This window comes from Diprion similis, chromosome 12 (genome assembly GCF_021155765.1).
Source record: "Diprion similis isolate iyDipSimi1 chromosome 12, iyDipSimi1.1, whole genome shotgun sequence".
In the NCBI taxonomy this organism is placed as follows: Eukaryota; Metazoa; Arthropoda; class Insecta; order Hymenoptera; family Diprionidae; genus Diprion; species Diprion similis.
Genome location: NC_060116.1, coordinates 15,372,757 through 15,391,018, shown reverse-complemented (window position 1 = coordinate 15,391,018; position 18,262 = coordinate 15,372,757). Strand labels below are relative to the sequence as shown.

Sequence of the window (18,262 nt, the reverse complement as noted above, 5' to 3'; positions counted from 1 at the left end):
ATAAATCCGCCATTAAACTGATAATGCGGCAACGAGTGTAATAGGTAATGACGATAAATACGCGGGCTAATAAAACGTCACTTCACGTCGCGTCGTTGCCATTGACCACCTGCTACAGACGCCAAGGTGATTATTATGCTTCAGATTTTATCTCTGAAGCGATGAACTGTTTGCCCGCTCTTTCATTCATAATTCTATATAAAGAGGAATTCCGCTATACATATATATACATATTTATATATCATATATATATATATATATATGTATATATGATACTGGTACGGAGCTTCGTTATCGCTTCAAGCAGCCTGCTTTTCAACAAGCCTTTGAGGAAGTTATCACGATCTTATCTTGAACGACGTTCTAGTTTCCCTTTGAAGCGAAATTACTGTGAAAAAAATTTTTATAAAAGTAGGAAGGAAGAAGGAAAAAAAGAGTAGAAAAAAGGCAAGCAAAGTCGGTAATAAAGTCTGATCCGAGAATACAGACACGCTCGACTGGGATTTCTGACCACTTTCAGATCGCACGTTCTTTCTATAATTTAGTTCATCGGATGAAGAGGGAATAAGATTGATAGTGACACACACTCACGCGGTGAGTTAGCGATGTCGACGACGGTAAGAAGAGATGAGCTGTCCTCAAACCAATGCCGATGGTTGCAGCATAGCTTTGCAGAATTTCCCAGCTCTCCGAGTTTTATCCATAGCCGATGATCGTCAGTCACTAAACTGTACACTTATCGATGTGACACCTCGGCATCGTCTTGCTTGGACAAGATCGTTCGTTTGAGCATATTTCTCACTCGAATGAAACCGTATATACAAACTACGTTAAGAACATGCCGGAAGAAAGCTACACGCTTATGAACGATGCTAAGGAAAAGACAGGAACATCGATAAATACCGGACTGAAGAAGTTTCAAACGCGTGTTTGTCGTGTGTGTTTATCTGTGTAGACGCGAATATCACTCTTGAGGAGTGTGTGAAAGTGAAACGAGTAGATTCGAAAATTGTTAGATATAATTACATCGCGTTAATTGTGCCGCTGTGTCCACTTGGCGAAACGTCGTTGTTCCATCATCGTTATATGCCAATTAATATGATAAAATTAAAATAAATATACTCGTTTTAATTGTCGTTGCGCAACGAGTCGGTGCAACTCGATGAGCTACTGCTGCTGCAGCAGTTTAACAGCCTTCAATATCCTCCACCACCTCCGACACTGGAAACAACACAGCCGCAGCACCAAGACTATCAGTATCTCTCTTCTCTCTCTCTCTCTCTCTCTGCGGTTCTTTTTCTTTCAATCTTCGCTTTCGTTTGACGTTGTTAAAATCAACACAAACAAACGACCGAAAAACCGACGCGGCTAAAATAACGTTTGCGCCGACGACAACCGATCGATCAGCCGCGCGATCGGAAAACTCCCGTCGAGAAGAAAATCGCAAACGCCGGCTGCGAAATTCCTCACGGTCGGCAGACCAACGGTGGCTGGCTGGCAAACTCTGTGACGCGAAGAGCGCGATATGCTCCGGACGCAGTGCTGCCGCCTACTGGGATCTCGCCGGGATTGTGGACCCCCTGCACCCCCGGAACCCGGGCGCCCGCCTCCACCCCCGCCCCCGACCTACGGGCTGCCGGATGCCCGGAAAGACAGAAGACGCTTTTCACTGTACGACGATGTTTCCGGTCGGTGTGCGAGGAACGAGATATTTTACTTTCTTTCCCCATATCGTTCCAGTTTACCCGTCTCTTGCGACTAGTGAGTTAAATTTAATTCAACGGGTAAGAATTTTACAATTTGCACCGTTAATCATGAGAGCGAGAGGAAAAACGTCGCGTCAACCTTGCGGAGGATGAAAAGGGGGAGAATCGATTTCCGTAATGGAGATGAATGGTGATCGAGTGCTTTACTGCACGGTCGTTCCTCCTCCTCTGGAAGTCAAACGTGACCCGTAGGACCTCGGAATTGTTTAGAGGTGATGCGGGTGTCTTTGTTCGTTCGATATACCAAGATTTATATCACGACGTGATAAACGGTTCGTAAAAGATAACCAATCCGATATATAAAAACCCGTTTACAAAAGAGTGAAACGATTATAATAGCCGAGAAGGAAATCGACCTTCGCGTTATCGAGATTTGAAAAATCTTGCCAGCATAAAATGGGATCTAAAAAGTTGTGTGAAAAATATATTATATGTATGTACATATGTATTTGTATACATAAAGAAGAATTTACGACGGTAATAGGAAGTTCAGTGGAGTTTATCGTTAGCGTATCAGGTATTTATACACTCGATCCTGAGAGTTGCATAAATCGGAAAGAGATTTGAACGATTTACGGTAATTCTCGGGGCAAGGGTAGCGCGTCGACTGGAATAACTTTGTCGGGAACTAAAACTTCGGGAAGAACTCCACCAAACAGGTGGAAGGAGGTCGGGTCGGTATTCGGGGGGATGAGGAGCCGAGTTGAGAACAGCGGCTGCGGCCGCCCCTGACCGCCCCCGCAAAAAGGGGATGCTGTACATACACGTAGGAGGTTCGGTAAAGCGACGCCGGCGCGTCGTTTCCAACCACGCGTCGACGATGTCACAGGGTCACGACCCCTGCGAACAACTGGACAAAAGTCCGCGCGATACGGCCTTCGTACTTCGGCTCGTGCCAATGGTATTGAAAAGATTTGCTCACTTTTAACGACGATCCGAATTTTCCGTCACTTCCGTATAGACCTGGATTGCCGAGGGATGAATGAGAAAATACAAGGCAATTTATACTGCGCGAGTTTTAATTTTCATTCTGTATTTGCCAATTGAGAAAAGGAAAAAGGAAAGAGTTGGATTTTCTGTTAGTATACATCACCCTAAAGCTTCTAGTTTCATGAATATAGCTATTAATGATACGAACCTCACTTCGATTCGAGTGGTACGAATGGTTTTTAGATCCTGAAGCCATCAGCGAGTCTCTCAATGTGATATGAAATGACTTTAAGTTGGCATTATGATCATGATTTACTGATTTCAACTTATACGAAGATTAGCCGCAAAAAATCTGGAATACCTAATAGCATTGGTTGTCGGATCATGTTTCTTATAGTTGAGGCTAATATTTGTACCACTTGAAATTGATCAGATAATTTTGCGTCGTCAATTTTATAATCTTGGATAATAAAACGGTCAATAGTTGGATCTAAACTAAACTTACAAACACTAAACTTACTTCGAATCCGTTGTTTAATACAACAAATACGCTCCTCGATGTATGTGCATAGAAATTAGCAGATGGAGGTAGATCGTCGACGAGACGACGTCGTGTCGTGTCGTCGAGTGGCGGGGATGAGAGGCTATTAACCGTCGCGGACGTAAACACGGACCTCGGCAAGGGAAGAGAAGAGAAGAGAAGGGAAAGGAATGGAAGGGATGAATTGGCAAGTGGGTTATAGACCGCACGCGCACACGAGGAGCAGAGCCCCGTCGACGACGTCGACGCCCCCGACGACGCCGTCTCACTCGCCCCGAATCAATACAGCTCCCGTCGTCCACCGGCACCAGAGGTAAAGCCCTCCGTCGATTGGACGAGGGAACTGTTTATCACCGGTGTCGGTGGGTTCGGGCCGGTGCTCCCGGACGACGCCTGCCCGCCTCTTCTTCGCCGTCGGCCAGCTCCGGGGCCTTTGAACTTGAAACGACCTGCCGAGGTTTCCATTATATAAACGCGGGGAAATTATTAACCCCTCACCCCCCTTCAGGCCCCCTCCCTGCCGGTTCTCATTCTCATTCTCATTCTCATCCTCATCCCCGACCCACCCCTGACGAACAAATATAACTGTGTATGCCTAGGGGAGATTAGGGTGCCTCGAAACGCCGGCTAAATTGGACTACCTTGAAAAGTTCACGCTCGATCCGTTCTTCTCTTTTCTACCCCTCATCTCTGTGCCTCGGATCCCTCTCTGCGCAATGTCAGAAACCGGGACTTAATACGTCTGGCAAATATTATTCAACGCCCTTAAAATTAAAAGGATAATTTCAGTTTTGGAGATTTTGTAGGTAGGTAGCCTGATATAAACGTGAAAGAAATTTTTTATCTTCTTATTAGAGATGATAAGAGATAAAGAAAACGTTACAACGTTGGGAAAAATTTAGCGTTAAACCACCGGGTGGTTCGGTACAAAGTTACGGATTTAGTATAGAAACTTGGTGAGTCTCTCAGCAATTTGGTATACAGTTTCTCCTCAACTTTTGTCTCGCGGAAGCGTAAAATAGACGTTATCGAGAATCTCGAGGAAAGTCTCGAACCGAATCAAGATGGCGAGAGGGAGTGTTTTTTCCCTTTCTTTCTTTCTTTCTTTCCTGCACGCGATCTCTGATATATTTGAAAATATAAAATACTGAGCGATATTTCATCCAGAGTGGTTTGAAATTTTCATAAGCGATTAAACGAGACCCAGCAATCTTGCCCAGAAAATATGTACAAAAAGTGAACGACGTTTAGGTATACGTATACAAGTCGAGTATTTATCTTGCAGGGTGGTAGTAGGTACGGGGTGAAAACAGTGCGGTGTGTTCGTGGATGTAATTCGGCATCAGGACGCTTTGATGTATTTACGATGTGTTTCGGAGCGAGTCAAACAAACAACGAAGTCAAGAACATACTTTGATCGGCCTTCTCTCTCTCTCTTTCTCTCTTTCTCTCTCTCTCTCTCTCTCTCTGCGACACTCAAACATCACCCGAAACAAGGGTGAACGAGATTCGGTTGCTGCGAGGCGGTGGTAAAGCGAAGATAATCATTAGATGTCAAGTTGTCATTCGGTAAATGTTAGGAGAACAACTGTTGAGGTGAGGTGACGAGGATAATGGCGATAAGTAAATATGAGCAAGGACCAAGGAGCGCGAAATGAATGAACGTTTGTTTCACGTGAAACAATTCAGCTCGGTTGTAACGATTGTCCTTCCGAATTCCTTTCTGCGCAAATTGGGATCCGAAAGCCAATGGACTGTCTGATTCACCCTCGAAAAGAACGTTGTGATCGTTCTCGTTTTTCTGCAAATGAGTTCACCCACTGTTCGCAGTTTTTCTTTTTCCAGATAATTCGACGAATAAAAGAAATGAAACGAAAGCTAATGAGGAATTCGAGTTCGTGCGATAATGCGATCGAGGATTGAAGCGCAGGGTATATAGATCTCGTGACTTTTGCAAATAAAGCGAGTTTCGCGTTGCTTTAAGCTTGGCTTAGATATACTTGCTTATACTCATCTCGCTCGACGATCTTAGTTTCAACTTCAGTTCCGATACCGAACACGCGATGTCGCGAGGCGGATGGATCATCGGGCAGCAGAAAATGATCAGAGATTGCGGCCAGCGGAAAACGATCCAAGCTTTCTCATCGTTCGTCGTCTCGACTTTTGTGGTCTCCCATTCCGCGAGAGGGTTAGAAGGTTAGAACGAAGGGTGGCGGAGTCCGAGATAAGTTTGAGGTACCATGTCGAGTTTGACATTCAAGAAAGTTACCTCTTGCCAAAGTTCGCGACGTCGGTGAGTTTCGTCGGCCAATTTCAGTTGGCTCAACTGTCGGACACTTGACACGGCGACTCGGTGTATAAACGCATGCACGAGATTTCTGTGTGGCATATATAATACATCCGTATTCAGAAGCACTCGACCCTGCTCGAATTTCGTCGCATGTGCGTCGCTCTCTCTCTCCCTCCCTCTCTTCATCTTGATTCCATGAATAGAATCTGACGACAAGGCGGGGGGGGGGGGGGGGGGGGGGGGGCACTTTTGACCCCTAAGGATCTTTGCATGGTCTCAACGACGTCGCACCGAGCCAGGGATATTTAATTGACCCAATCGAAGAGTCACCCTCATCCACTCGAGGCAGAGATCGAAAGTGATACGTTCTCTCCAAGTCACATTGCTTGTGTAAACACCAAAAGCTTCGAATCATCAGTTTCCAAAGCGTGCAGAGAATGGTACAAGAATTTTCTTATACCTACAGTTTTCAACTGCTTCTGTAGTCTGTAGAGAATTTCTATATATACAGGTTAGGTTAGCGCAAAAAAACTGACTGTTTTTTTTTTTTTGAGTCTCGTGTGACGCAATGTTAGTTTTTGATGTTTTAAGAGCACACTTCAAAGGACAGCTCACAAAAAAAAAAATTTAAGAGGTCACTCCAAATTTTTTTAAATGTCGAAAATCGTCAAAAAATTAAATTAAAAAAATTATATTTTCAGTATTTTGTTTGATTTTTAATGCATGTCGAGGTGTATTGTTATCGATTCTTTCTTTCTAAATTAAAGAAAAAAAAATTTATCAAATTTTAATATGAATATTAAAAGGTCGCTCGAAAAGATCTAAAGAAATGCACGAAAAAATTGAAAAAAAATTATGAGCGACCTTTCAAAATTTAAATTTTGAACTTAAACTTTCAGAAACTTATTTTTTTTTTTTTGTCTATAAAATTAGACCGTAACGAGAATTTTTATTTTTTTTTTAAATCGATCTTTGACGATTTCTGACGTTTTAAAAAATGTGGAGCGACCTCTTAAAATTTTTTTTTCGAGCTGTGCTTTGGAGTGGGCTCTTAAAACATCAAAAACTAACATTTCGTCACACGAGACTCAAAAAAAAAAAAAAATAGTCGCTTTTTTACGCCACCCTAATACAGGTATATAATTTTAAAGGGACGCGGATTGCAAAAGGGTAATATTTTTAGCACTGATACTGTTGCAAAATTTTACTTTTAACAGCAGCGCGTTCTAAATACATCTGCATCCTGTTCAAAGTGGATTTTGTGGAAGGAGTCATCTTTAAATCAAGACAAGACAGATTCTACTCTGTGAATACAGGGACTCTTACAATAGTATTTCAGCAGTATAAATATACAATACGCAGTATATTTCGAAACACACCCCTCGGTGAATAGTTGCCAGTATAGAGCGTGGATATGTTTGAGTCGGTATTTTTTGCGTACAAAGGTACCACCTTCATTCCTTTTCACTAACAAGTGACGGATACATATCTTCCTTTCTCTCTTTTCCCTTCTTCGCTTTTATTCCGCCTTATCCCGCCCAACGGTTCTTTTCATTCTTACTTTTATTCGGCGACGCGATACACTTTTGCTCAAAGTGGTGTCTCCTTGTAGCAGCATGGCAGCAGTACGAATAGTGGCAAAGATAATATATCGTCAAAGCGAGAGGAATTTGACAATGAAATTGCAATCAAGAATTCTAATCGGCCAATTAAAACTGACGTAAACAAGAAACAAGAAACCCACCCTCATTCCCGTCAATTCTAATAAATTCTACAAAATTTATCAGCATCCCACGTTAATTCGATATCGAGAGTTTGAAAATTGAGGAATATTTAGGTAAACGGTAGAAATATCACGATGGTGAAACGTTTGCAAAACGGTATTAAACGTAAAATAATTTTCATCTTTAAATCGTAACCGCAGCTTGCCTCATGCTCGCTTAAAAAACCCGCCTCGTTACATCAAACGAGTATGTAAAAATGCTGAAAAGAACACGCAAGAATTCGTAGCGATTCGTATAAGTTTGGAAGATTTGGGTAAACGCAACTGGCAAAATTAACAAGCTGGTATATTATTACAGTATACCTATACGTATATCAAAGATGCAGAGAATAAAGTAAAACTCTCTCTCTCTCTCTCTCTCTCTCTCCGAAATATGCAAATGCGTGTAATAATATAAGCTATCGGTACACGGTTGACCTCTTTAAATATTAATATACACAGGCTGGGGGAAAATGAGCGTCGCCTTATTATTTCCGGGAAAGATATAAAGAGGGAGGGTAAAGTGGGGCGAGAGGAAGGGGAGGAAACGCGCTTGGTCCTGAAGAGGACGAGAACGAGAACGAGAATGAGGACGAGGACGAGGACAAGGGGGGAAGTGGAAGTCGACGAGCCGGCATCGCGAATCTCTTCAAGGTAGCAACAGACGCTATTCGTGGTCTGATCCCCACCCCCACCCCCACCCCGAGAATTTGAGAGGCGCCGACCCTCGGCGAGCCTCGGCAAGCCCTCGGAAAAGCGAGCTAAACCCTCTCGAAGTTCGCCTCCGCTTTTCTCCCCCACAAGCTCCGGCTCCACCTCCACCTCCACCCCCGACGCTTCCACTTCCACTTCCACTTCGACCCCCGGGAGCCGACCTACTCTATTGATTACCCCGTTTAAAGGGAAACGTTCACTCCGCTCGGATGTCGATAGTCGTGAAAATTCCAGGCGTCGATCAAGGGGTGTGTGTTCGATTGATCGTGGCGATACGGCCGAGTTGTTTTGGTTATTTTCTTTTTCTCTTTCTTTTCTTTCTTTCTTTCTTTCTTTTTTTACATCCTAAATCTTTGCAGTTTTCAATGGCAGATAAAAAAGAGATTTGGAAGATCGCGTTGTCTCTACTCACCATTACGAGAGCGTGCGTCAGAGCCGTCGACGATCTCGATCTCCGTGGCGTCATACCGACGACTTCGCCTCTCATGATGCTTTCAACGACTGGAATGAGAGAAAAAAAAATACGTGTATAAAAGTTGAGGAAGAACACAAGGAAACGAAAACAAAAGGCGAAAAAAAAAAACAAACAAACAAACAGGGGAAAAATTTCGTACAAGCGAACTTGACGAGGGAAACTTTTCGGTTAAATAAAAACTGCTATCGTCTAATCTTTCGTCGACGACGACGTACCTACGTATAATTCTTTTTCGAGTAATTTTTTTTTTTTTTTCTATTATTCTTTCCTTTCGCGACGAGTTTCACGTCCTCGCGTGGAACAAACAACAACAGATCGATAAAACTCGACTACCAAGAGTAAACAACTTCGCGCGGAAAGGGAAGGAAAGACTTCCCCTAACTGACAAGAATCGAAAACTTTCCCCCACTTTGGTTTTTGTCCTTTCGCAAATTACGGAAGATAATAGTAAACGATCAACTCACCTCCGTCACCGATCAAACGCATCTGCACCAAACTTGGATCCTCGTTGTGATCTTCGAGGACTGTATCGTCCGTTACTGTGAGATCCTGCAATAATTTTAAGAACACATTATTACACAAGTGTCGCCGATTCGATGGAATAAATTATTTATATATAAGTATGTTTTTTTTTTTTCACTATTATAAAATTGCTTTCAGATCACCCGAGGCTTTGGATCATTGAATGTACACTGATTCTCGTGGTTCAGACACGAAGAAGCGCCCGAGTAAATGTTAAAGCATTAATTATTAACAAGCAGCCCGAAATAAAACTGTACCAACTATAAACGCACATTGTGTGCACGATCGCAATTGAGGCTCTATAAAAAGTCAACTGAATGTTTGTTCGGTCAATTGAATAGATCGGTGAATTAGAATATAGAGCGTAAAATTGTCTGATGCCTTATGCATACAGCATTATGTAGGTATAGATATAATACATCGGATAACAAATTACACCCGAGTTTGATGCGGGCCGTTGATAATTACATGGTTACAATTACGTGAACTTCGTAGTTCGTAGAGTTTGAATTACGAAAGCTGTCGCTCCGTGCAGCATCAATGAAAACAGAATAGAACAGAAATGGAGCCTAGTTCTATGCTAGTTTTTCGAAACGTCCGTGGGTGGGTAACAATGGATATGCAGGGTATACCTATAATAGGATATTAGTAGGTGGATATTAAATTTTCACGCTGTGTATTATCGGCGCTAATGATTTCATCGTATATACATTAGGGTGGCGCAAAAAAAACGACTATTTTTTTTTTTCTAATCTCGTGTGACAAAATGTTAGTTTTTGATGTTTTAGGAACCCACTCCAAAGGACAGATCAAAAAAAAATTTTTAAGAGGTCACTCCACATTTTTTAAAACGTCAGAAATCGTCAAAAATCGTTTTTTTTTTTTTTTAAATTTCTCGTTACGGTATAATTTTATAGACAAAAAAAAAAATAAGCTTCCGGAAGTTTCAGTTCAAAATTTGAATTCCGAAAGGTCGTTCATAATTTTTTTTTTCATTTTTTTCGTGCATTTTTTTAGATCTTTTCGAGCGACTTTTTAATATTCATATTAAAATTTCATAAATTTTTCTTCTTTAATTTAGTAAGAAAGAATCGATAACAATACACCACGACATGAATTAAAAATCGAACAAAATACTGAAAATACAATTTTTTTAATTAAATTTTTTGACGATTTTTGACATTTTAAAAAATTTGAAGCAACCTCTTAAATTTTTTTTTTTTAAGCTGTCCTTTGAACTGGGCTCTTAAAACATCAAAAACTAACATTTCGTCGCACGAGGCTAAAAAAAAAAAAAAAAATAGTCGGTTTTTTTGCGCCACCCTAATATACATATATATATGTATATATATATATACCCGAAGAATTATCCAGCGGTCGCAAATTTACCGCAAAGCGGGCGATTTGTCACGAGCAGGATGCAATTATTTTATGCTTAGAGGTGATTTGCTTTATTTTCTAACCTTGTAATGATTCTTCAACTATTACCTACTACACCCACTTATTTTCTAACACTTCCGCGTAACGTTCAAGTAACGCGTCTCGCATACACCAACATTCCACGTGTATCGCGTAACTGTATAAGTGACTTACGAACGAGTAAGAAGAAACATAAAATAAAAGTCTGCCAAGATACGGAGAATAAAGAATAGCGGAAGGAGTTTGGCGTGGTGGGAGAGGCGTGGAAAATTACGACCGCAAGAGATTCAGGGCAAGGGGAAGAAAAAGTGTTCCCGCAAAGGTTTGCACCTTGACTGGTATTATATAGGATCTAGACGAGCGTCGATGAATCACCCATCCTCTCGTATAGCAGCCCTCGGTGAGGGTTGGAAGAAACTCGGTTGAACAGCGCGGGTATAAGAGAGAGAGAACTTTGGCGGCGGCAGGAAAACTGGAATAGGAGTACGGTTACCTAGGGGGGATGATCAAGACGGAAAGGGGGGAGGACGAGGGTAGAAAAAAAGGCAGAGAAACTGCGCAACTTTGAAAGAACTTGGTGTACCTATATAACGAGGAAAGAAGTGGGGTAAGAAGCGCGAGAGAAGAAAAATCGGAAAGAAAGAAGAAGAAGAAGAAGAAGAAGAAGAAGAAGAAAGGAAAAAGAGAGCGACTAGGGGAGGAAAAGAGTTCGCAGCCTTGGCCAAATAAATTTAAAGTTTAAAATAACTGTGTTGGGTGTTAGCAAGCAGCCCCCTGCAAGTTTCAGAGTTGTTGCACGATATCTGGCCTCCGATCCCGAGTCATCCTGCGGGACCTTGTACATATACATATATACAATACACGTACATAGGTATATACTATACACATTTACCTAAACATGCTGAGGAGGAAGAAAAAGAAGAGGTTTTTTGGTGTTGAATTAAAATCGGTGAACTTTTGCCATCCTTATTATGATTGTGATTATTTTTCTTCCTCCTAATTTGACGATACTATACGCACCTTGGTGGCCTCGTTGTAGCCGACGATGACGGCTGTGTACCACTGCGTCGTACCCTCGGCACGGTAAACCTCCACCCGAAATCCGACCAGGACGCTTGGTGTCGTCAGAAGGATTCTCTGCCCATTTTGCATCTCCGCCCATCTTTTAACCGCGCTGGCCCAAGTTGGTGAACTTTTTCCGAGTTCCCAGTCCGGCTGTGAATTGGTGTAAAGAGAGAAATAAAATAAAAGATTTTCAATAATTAAATCATCGGACAGCACTCTGTGACCTGCTTTTTTATTTTAATTTTTGTTTTTATTTTTTATTTTTTTCTATCTTTCTTGTATCCTTTTCTTTTTGCGATGTCTAACGGAAGTGAAAGCGAACTTTCCAGTCGACAACTTCGCAAGTTTATAATAAATTCATATGTTTCCAGAATTTATGTTTACTTTCGTATTGAATTATTTCATACCGATGCGTGATTTTAAATAATTATTTTAAACGAGTTCCGAAGACTTTTGATCAAGTGTAGGATTATACACATCAGCTTGATTCAGCAAACGGTAGACTGCTCGCAACGGTAAAAAATATATATATATGTAGGTATATAAAATACCTTCTTTAATAATAAATTGCTGCTGTTTTATCACCGTGGTTTATAGATTTTTTAAAGGTTAAAGTAAAAACATCGAAAAACATAAGCTATCATTACTCCTTGAGTTTACAGAGATCGATCGGCGTGTAGAAATCAAAGCCAAATGGAATCCTCGCCGTTGAAACATGACGGGGAAGGTAACTGGGTTAAAATTTGCATTCGAAGCATTTTCCCACGCAAAATAATCTGCAGTTTCACCTCTCAATTTACGAGTTATAAATTTTTCTTTAATATTTAACACACACGCAGACCTCGTCTGCTTTTTTTATACAATTGAAGAATGCTTGAAAAACAAGTTTTCCGTTTCTACGAGAAGGCGTTCCCTGGATATTGCAGAATTTCATAACAAACCGTCATCGTCGAGAGATCTCTAATTCCCCAGAGTGGCTCAGCTCAGCTCAGCTCAGCTCAGCTCAGCTCAGCTTAGCTCAGCTCAGCGCAGCGTAACGTGCTGATCGCGGTTTTTATTTCCACGGCATGAAAATTATCACCTCCAGGCCCCACGGCGAGGGTCTGCTTCGTCAGAGTAATCGTCAAGGCATGTAAATGACAGACGGACGGTTTAGACGTAAACGCATCGATAGGCGACCAGAGTTCCATAGATCCATGAAACTGCTTATTCATTAATACATTCAGTACCTAAAACGAGGAGGTGGACGAGTAACAAGCAACATGTGTGTTTGCCACACACGTGAATACCAACGATATTGTATCGTAACCCATTCCTGTACAGCTAGCTATAGTAAACGTAGACCTCGATGAATGTTTTTTTCTTATATCATATAATATCATAAGATGTGGAGGTAGTTAATCAGAGGCAGAAAGATGGACGAGAATTTTTTAACCCGTCAGGAATCCGTCTTGCAAGGCTCGCGATAGCGGTTTAAAAAGAGAACCGCAGTAAGAACCATGAGAAAGAGAAAGTAATTGGCACAGTATCTTTAATCGCGACTGCAGTGTGCCAGAGCAGTGCAGGAAGAAACGCGAACGCCGTTGATTGTTACCGGTTGCACTGTGTAACTGACAGTTGTTGTAACCAGGCTATTGCCACGGTCCACAGACTCAAACTGATTAATTGAATAAAGTAAGTAACTCGCTGAAACCGCTTCGGAAGGAGTTTATAAATTTATCTATATTCACGTGTTTTAAACCGGTAATTGCAGAATAAAAATTATCTTTATGCGTAGAGAAAATTTCATTCATTGTTAATAAGTGTTCCTTGGCCTGCGGATGACTTTGAAAAGAATAACGAGGGTGCCATGTATAATCTGAACGCGTAGGGTAGGTTGAGACAGGTGCTAACTAAGGAGAACTTATTCCCGTCTGGTACCAACTGCTCCCCCCCCCCCTCCCACCCACCCTCGCCGTTGGGGAAGGAAATTTCGTAAATCCCGTATTACCGCAGTTTCAAAGTTTAGCAGAGAGTTTGACGCTAACTAGTTTTCGCGGTTTACGACAAACCGTGCTACATCGAATAGTAACTCGGTGATTCGGTAGTTTTTAATCCGCATGGCGAGAGTCGGACGACCAGAGATAATTGGAATTGAATAGTCTTGTGCAATGAAAAGTTGATACCGTTTGAGAATGATAAAATAGAAGAAGAAAGTAACAGATATAATATTGATATCCGTTTACCGTTTAGCCATTTTTTTTTTCATTCAACGTTATTTATTGATCAATAATAATCACCGTCTGATTGATGATCGTAGGAAAAATCGATTATACTTATGAGTATAATCGGACGAAGGTGAAATTAGATGATTGTATAGGTAACGAACACGTGGCAGCAGCTATTCCGTGAAGCATTTGATTTAGTGATAAAAGTGATGAAACCTGTCACAGCTTTCATGAGATGAATATCAGGAGGGGTTAATATACCGGTTGATCCGGTCGGTCAGCCTTTTTATTTCTACTCATCGGCATGCGCATTTGCTGACTCTGGAGTGCAGGATCAATTTGAGGAACTTTCAGCTGTGCTGCGTTTGCTGGAATATAGATTTATATATATATATGATACCTATATATATGTATATAAGAAAAAGCGCGGTCGGTTTTACTATCAGATTTTTCATATTTCACTTTTACGATCACGGTATGGGTAAATGTCACGAATAGTCCAGATTCTAGAAAGTCAAACCAAGCTGTCGTGCGAAGGATCTATTGAAACGTTGCGCAGTCACCGCTAAAACATCTTGTGTAACTCGTTTCTCGCGTTAAAGCGTATATAATGTCTCTAGTCGTAAGCGCAGCTGACAAGAAAACATCAAAAATTTCTTATTCCGCGACCATGACTCGGTCCATTTGGCATCTTCACCGAATTTCACGTTTCTGTTCGGCCTATTTCACATCCACCATATCACCACGACCATCATCATCATCATCATCATCATCATCTTCGCTTGATTTTTTTTCCTCCGTCGCTCTTATTCACGTTACGAAACACTCGAACAATCTGTTCCAATCAGACACCGTCGTCGTCTTCGTGTTCGTATTGCTCGTAGGCGTTTCGAACGTCGAAGAATAGTTCAGAAGGTTAATTGAGGCATTGTGAGAGCTCACCACGTGCCTCTCTCCCTCTCTCGATAGAGATTGTCATGGAAAATGTCTACCGTATAAGAGGGACGAAAATAGCACAGCCGAATCGCGGTCAAACCATGGAAGCCAACCTTAGGGAGCCACGTGGACTACGTGGGAGGAAAAACTACCTCGTATAATTACCTACATGGGGTTATTTTTCCGGTAAATTACTCTATCCGCTTGGAGGTTACGATGATTGACCTGCCTGATGCCTGATGCTTCAACATACTTTCGGGGCTAGAAAAAAAGCTGCAAGAAACCTGTGACAAGTACAATCACGAGAATAATCTGAAGAGCTCGAGGAAGGAATAAGTCTGCCTTCACAGTAGAATCACCAGATGTGGCATAAATATCGGATGGAAATTAAATTTTCAAAGAGATTCCGCTGTCGTACCTCCAACTTCTCTCTCTCTCTCTCTCTCTCTCTCTCCACTTGGTTCAATTCTTGTATTATATCCACTCCCGTTTCCTTTTTTCCTCTTCACTCAACCTACCCTCTTTCACGATGCGATTTCCTTCCTCATAAAAGTGGATATGAATGTTCCACACCAACAGAGAGCGATATAAATAAATCCAACACCAAGTGAGACACGTTCGAGTTAACCTAAAGTAGTTGATAATTCAATCGCGTTCTGACGCGAATGAAAAAAAGATCTCGAGAAGAAAATTTATACACGAAAAATTCCTCGGTACCTTTAAGGTATAATTTATTCATCGCCACCTCCAAGTACGCGATATATGTATATAGGAGATTCTCCGAGATGTCGTAAAGAAAATTGAATTTCCCGCCAAGTCAACAAGTCTTAGTCCGACGATGAGAGATGAGTTAGAAAAACGTCTTGCGAACTGCACCTAGCAAAAGAAGAACCGTGCAATTGTACCATGAGGTCAAACGCGCCGACCCTGAACTCGGTTTTTCCCTTTCAATCCAGCATCAGCATCAGAGTGGGTTGGATACTGCTGGTAACAGTTTTGCTCTTGTTTCATTGGCAAGAATTCCCCTCGGTTGAAAAATTATTTGGCACGGTTCCTGCAGACCGACACGGAGTAGGAAATAGAATCTGTAAAGCGGTCGGACCGTCGGTGGTCGATCGTGAAACCCGAAGACCGCCGCGTTCCTTAAAGGCAACGAAGAAGAAGATGCAGCGACGACGTCGTTGCTGCAGCCGAGGGGAACGATTCCGAGGTACGGAGGCAGCACCTCGTGGAGTAGAAAGTGCACGTCGAGCCAATTGAGGATACGAGCTGCCGCGTCATTTCCGCAATTAAATTCAATGAAATTATTCCGCTCTCGTATACTAACCGCGCGGCCTATTCACAGTCACAAGCCGATTATTGCTGCACCTCGAATTACAAATCACAGGGCAGTGGGTAATTGTTTTAATGACACCGTAACCGTGACGCGACGACGATCATCCTCAGTATTAACATTAACCACTACTAGTCGCTGCATAAACTCCACCTGGCGTTATTTTCTCCCAGCAAAATACCAAAAGCGCTGTTACACCGGAGTGGTGTAATCACTTTCATGATACACTAGGGTGGCGCAAAAAAACGACTATTTTTTTTTTTTTTTCGAGTCTCGTGTGACAAAATGTTAGTTTTTTATGTTTTAAGAGCCCATTCCAAAAGACAGTTCAAAAAAAAATTTTAAGAGGTCAATCCACATTTTTTAAAACGTCAGAAATCGTCAGAAATCGATTTTTTTTCTCGTTAAGGGTATAATTTTATAGACAAAAAAAAAAAAAATTAGGTTCGGAAAGTTTCAGTTCAAAATTTGAATTTTGAAAGGTCACTCATAATTTTTTTTCAATTTTTTGGCGCATTTCTTTAGATCTTTTCGAGCGACCTTTTAATATTCATATTAAAATTTCATAAATTTTTTTTCTCCAATTTAGTAAGAAAGAATCGATAACAATACACCACAACACGAATTAAAAAACAAACAAAATACTGAAAATATAATTTTTTTATTTAATTTTTTGACGATTTTTGACATTTTAAAAAATTTGGAGCGACCTCTTGAAATTTTTTTGTGAGCTGTCCTTTGGAGTGGGCTCTTAAAACATCAAAAACTAACATTTTGTCACACGAGACTCAAAAAAAAAAAATAGTCGGTTTTTTTGCGCCGCCCTAATGATACACCGATGACTTAGATTCGTTTCAAATAAAACTTCTTGGTACCCTTTATAAATACCACATACTTGATATCTTGAATGAGTTATTTCCCAGATACATTCCTCCGGTTCCTTCGAAAGGATTTTCAACAAAAATTGTTATAATAATTCACTGCTGATACTTTTCATAAAAATAGCAGAGGCCTCAATTCGTTCGTTTCTATAAATCATACGTACCAACATAGGCAAGTATAACCGAACAAGAAGCCGAGCCCCGAGCGTGGGGTGCAGAAATCGAGTATAATGGGTAGTGGAAGGGGGTCGGCAGGCTTTTGCGGCGCGAACTTTTAACGGCAAAAGTTGGTCCGGTTTAATTACTTGGGAACAATCCAGGGCGGACGGCGTTTTCCACCTCCCGGGGCGTTCCCGTGTCTATATAGTAAGTCCTTCCGGCTCCTCTTCGTCGTTCCCTCATCATCCGTGGACCGAGCCTTCTCATCTCCTTCTACCATCCGCCCTTCCGCTCCGGTTACTGCTCTTCCGTTCACGGCGCGAGCGCTTTGACTTTTACGATTTCCTCATTCCCGATAGCGGAAAATTAAGCTCAGGCTTCGTCGTTTGTTTGGCGATACACAAGGCGGACAACGGTGAAGAAAAAAAGAGAGAGGAAGTGAGATGAAGAGAGAATCTCTCGCCCACACTCTCATCGCGCCATTTCACCAGCAGTTCTATTTTTCTTTCGTTCCGATCTTTTTTTTTCTTTTTTTTTTTTTTTTTTAGTTCTTTTTTTTTTATTTTACAGAACTGAGTTATTCATTGTCGTTGAAATTGAAGCCGTAATACCCACGACGGAGGCCATGAACCGGTTTTCTCACCGCAAGCAATCTAGTCTCGTTTACACCGACTCCGTTGACTGCCCTCGGGGCACAGCTGCTGCTCACCAGCTTATATTCCACAATCGTCGTTCATGCAGATTTTTCCTTTCACGCGGTAAATCACTGACATAATGAAACGAAGAACTTAGACCCGTACTGATTTCCATACTTTTCGCGTCTCAAATCTCTCACGGTCATGAATGAACAGTCTCGATATCTTTGTCCATAGAATTCCGTCGCCACGAAACTTGTGCGATTTTGAGTAGGTAAGGATACAATTCCTTACATACTTTCCAGACCGTACATGAGTCGTCCAAATAGTAAATAATAAAAAGTTTACTCTTTTCTTCTTCTTCTTCTTCTTCTTCTTCTTATTATTATTATTATTCTCTTCTTCAAAACTTAATTTGGTGACTTTTTCTCGAATAACTCAAATAAAGTGAAATAGAAACTATCACATAGAAAATGACGTTACGAGACTGCAGATCGATGGTTCGCTAAGAGAACATTCTGGGATGCATAAGCATGAACAATGAACTCAAGCGGTCGTAAAGCAAAAGTTTATGCTTATTGTAGCAGCAGTAGCTTAGAGAGTATTTTATGGGGGCCTTTTATGCAT

At 41.5% G+C, this 18,262-nt stretch overlaps 1 protein-coding gene across 4 annotated transcripts in view; it reads right to left on the bottom strand.

Moving 5' to 3' along the window:
- Positions 1-18,262, bottom strand: part of LOC124413111 (probable JmjC domain-containing histone demethylation protein 2C) — a 223,803-nt gene that overhangs the window by 135,670 nt on the left and 69,871 nt on the right. For all 4 annotated transcript variants that reach the window (XM_046893479.1, XM_046893481.1, XM_046893480.1 and 1 more), the window contains 3 exons: positions 11,440-11,634; positions 8,943-9,027; positions 8,416-8,504 (listed from right to left, as the gene is read on the bottom strand). In XM_046893479.1, coding sequence (XP_046749435.1) covers positions 8,416-8,504; positions 8,943-9,027; positions 11,440-11,634 — 369 coding nt within the window. The remainder of the gene's footprint in view (positions 1-8,415; positions 8,505-8,942; positions 9,028-11,439; positions 11,635-18,262) is intronic.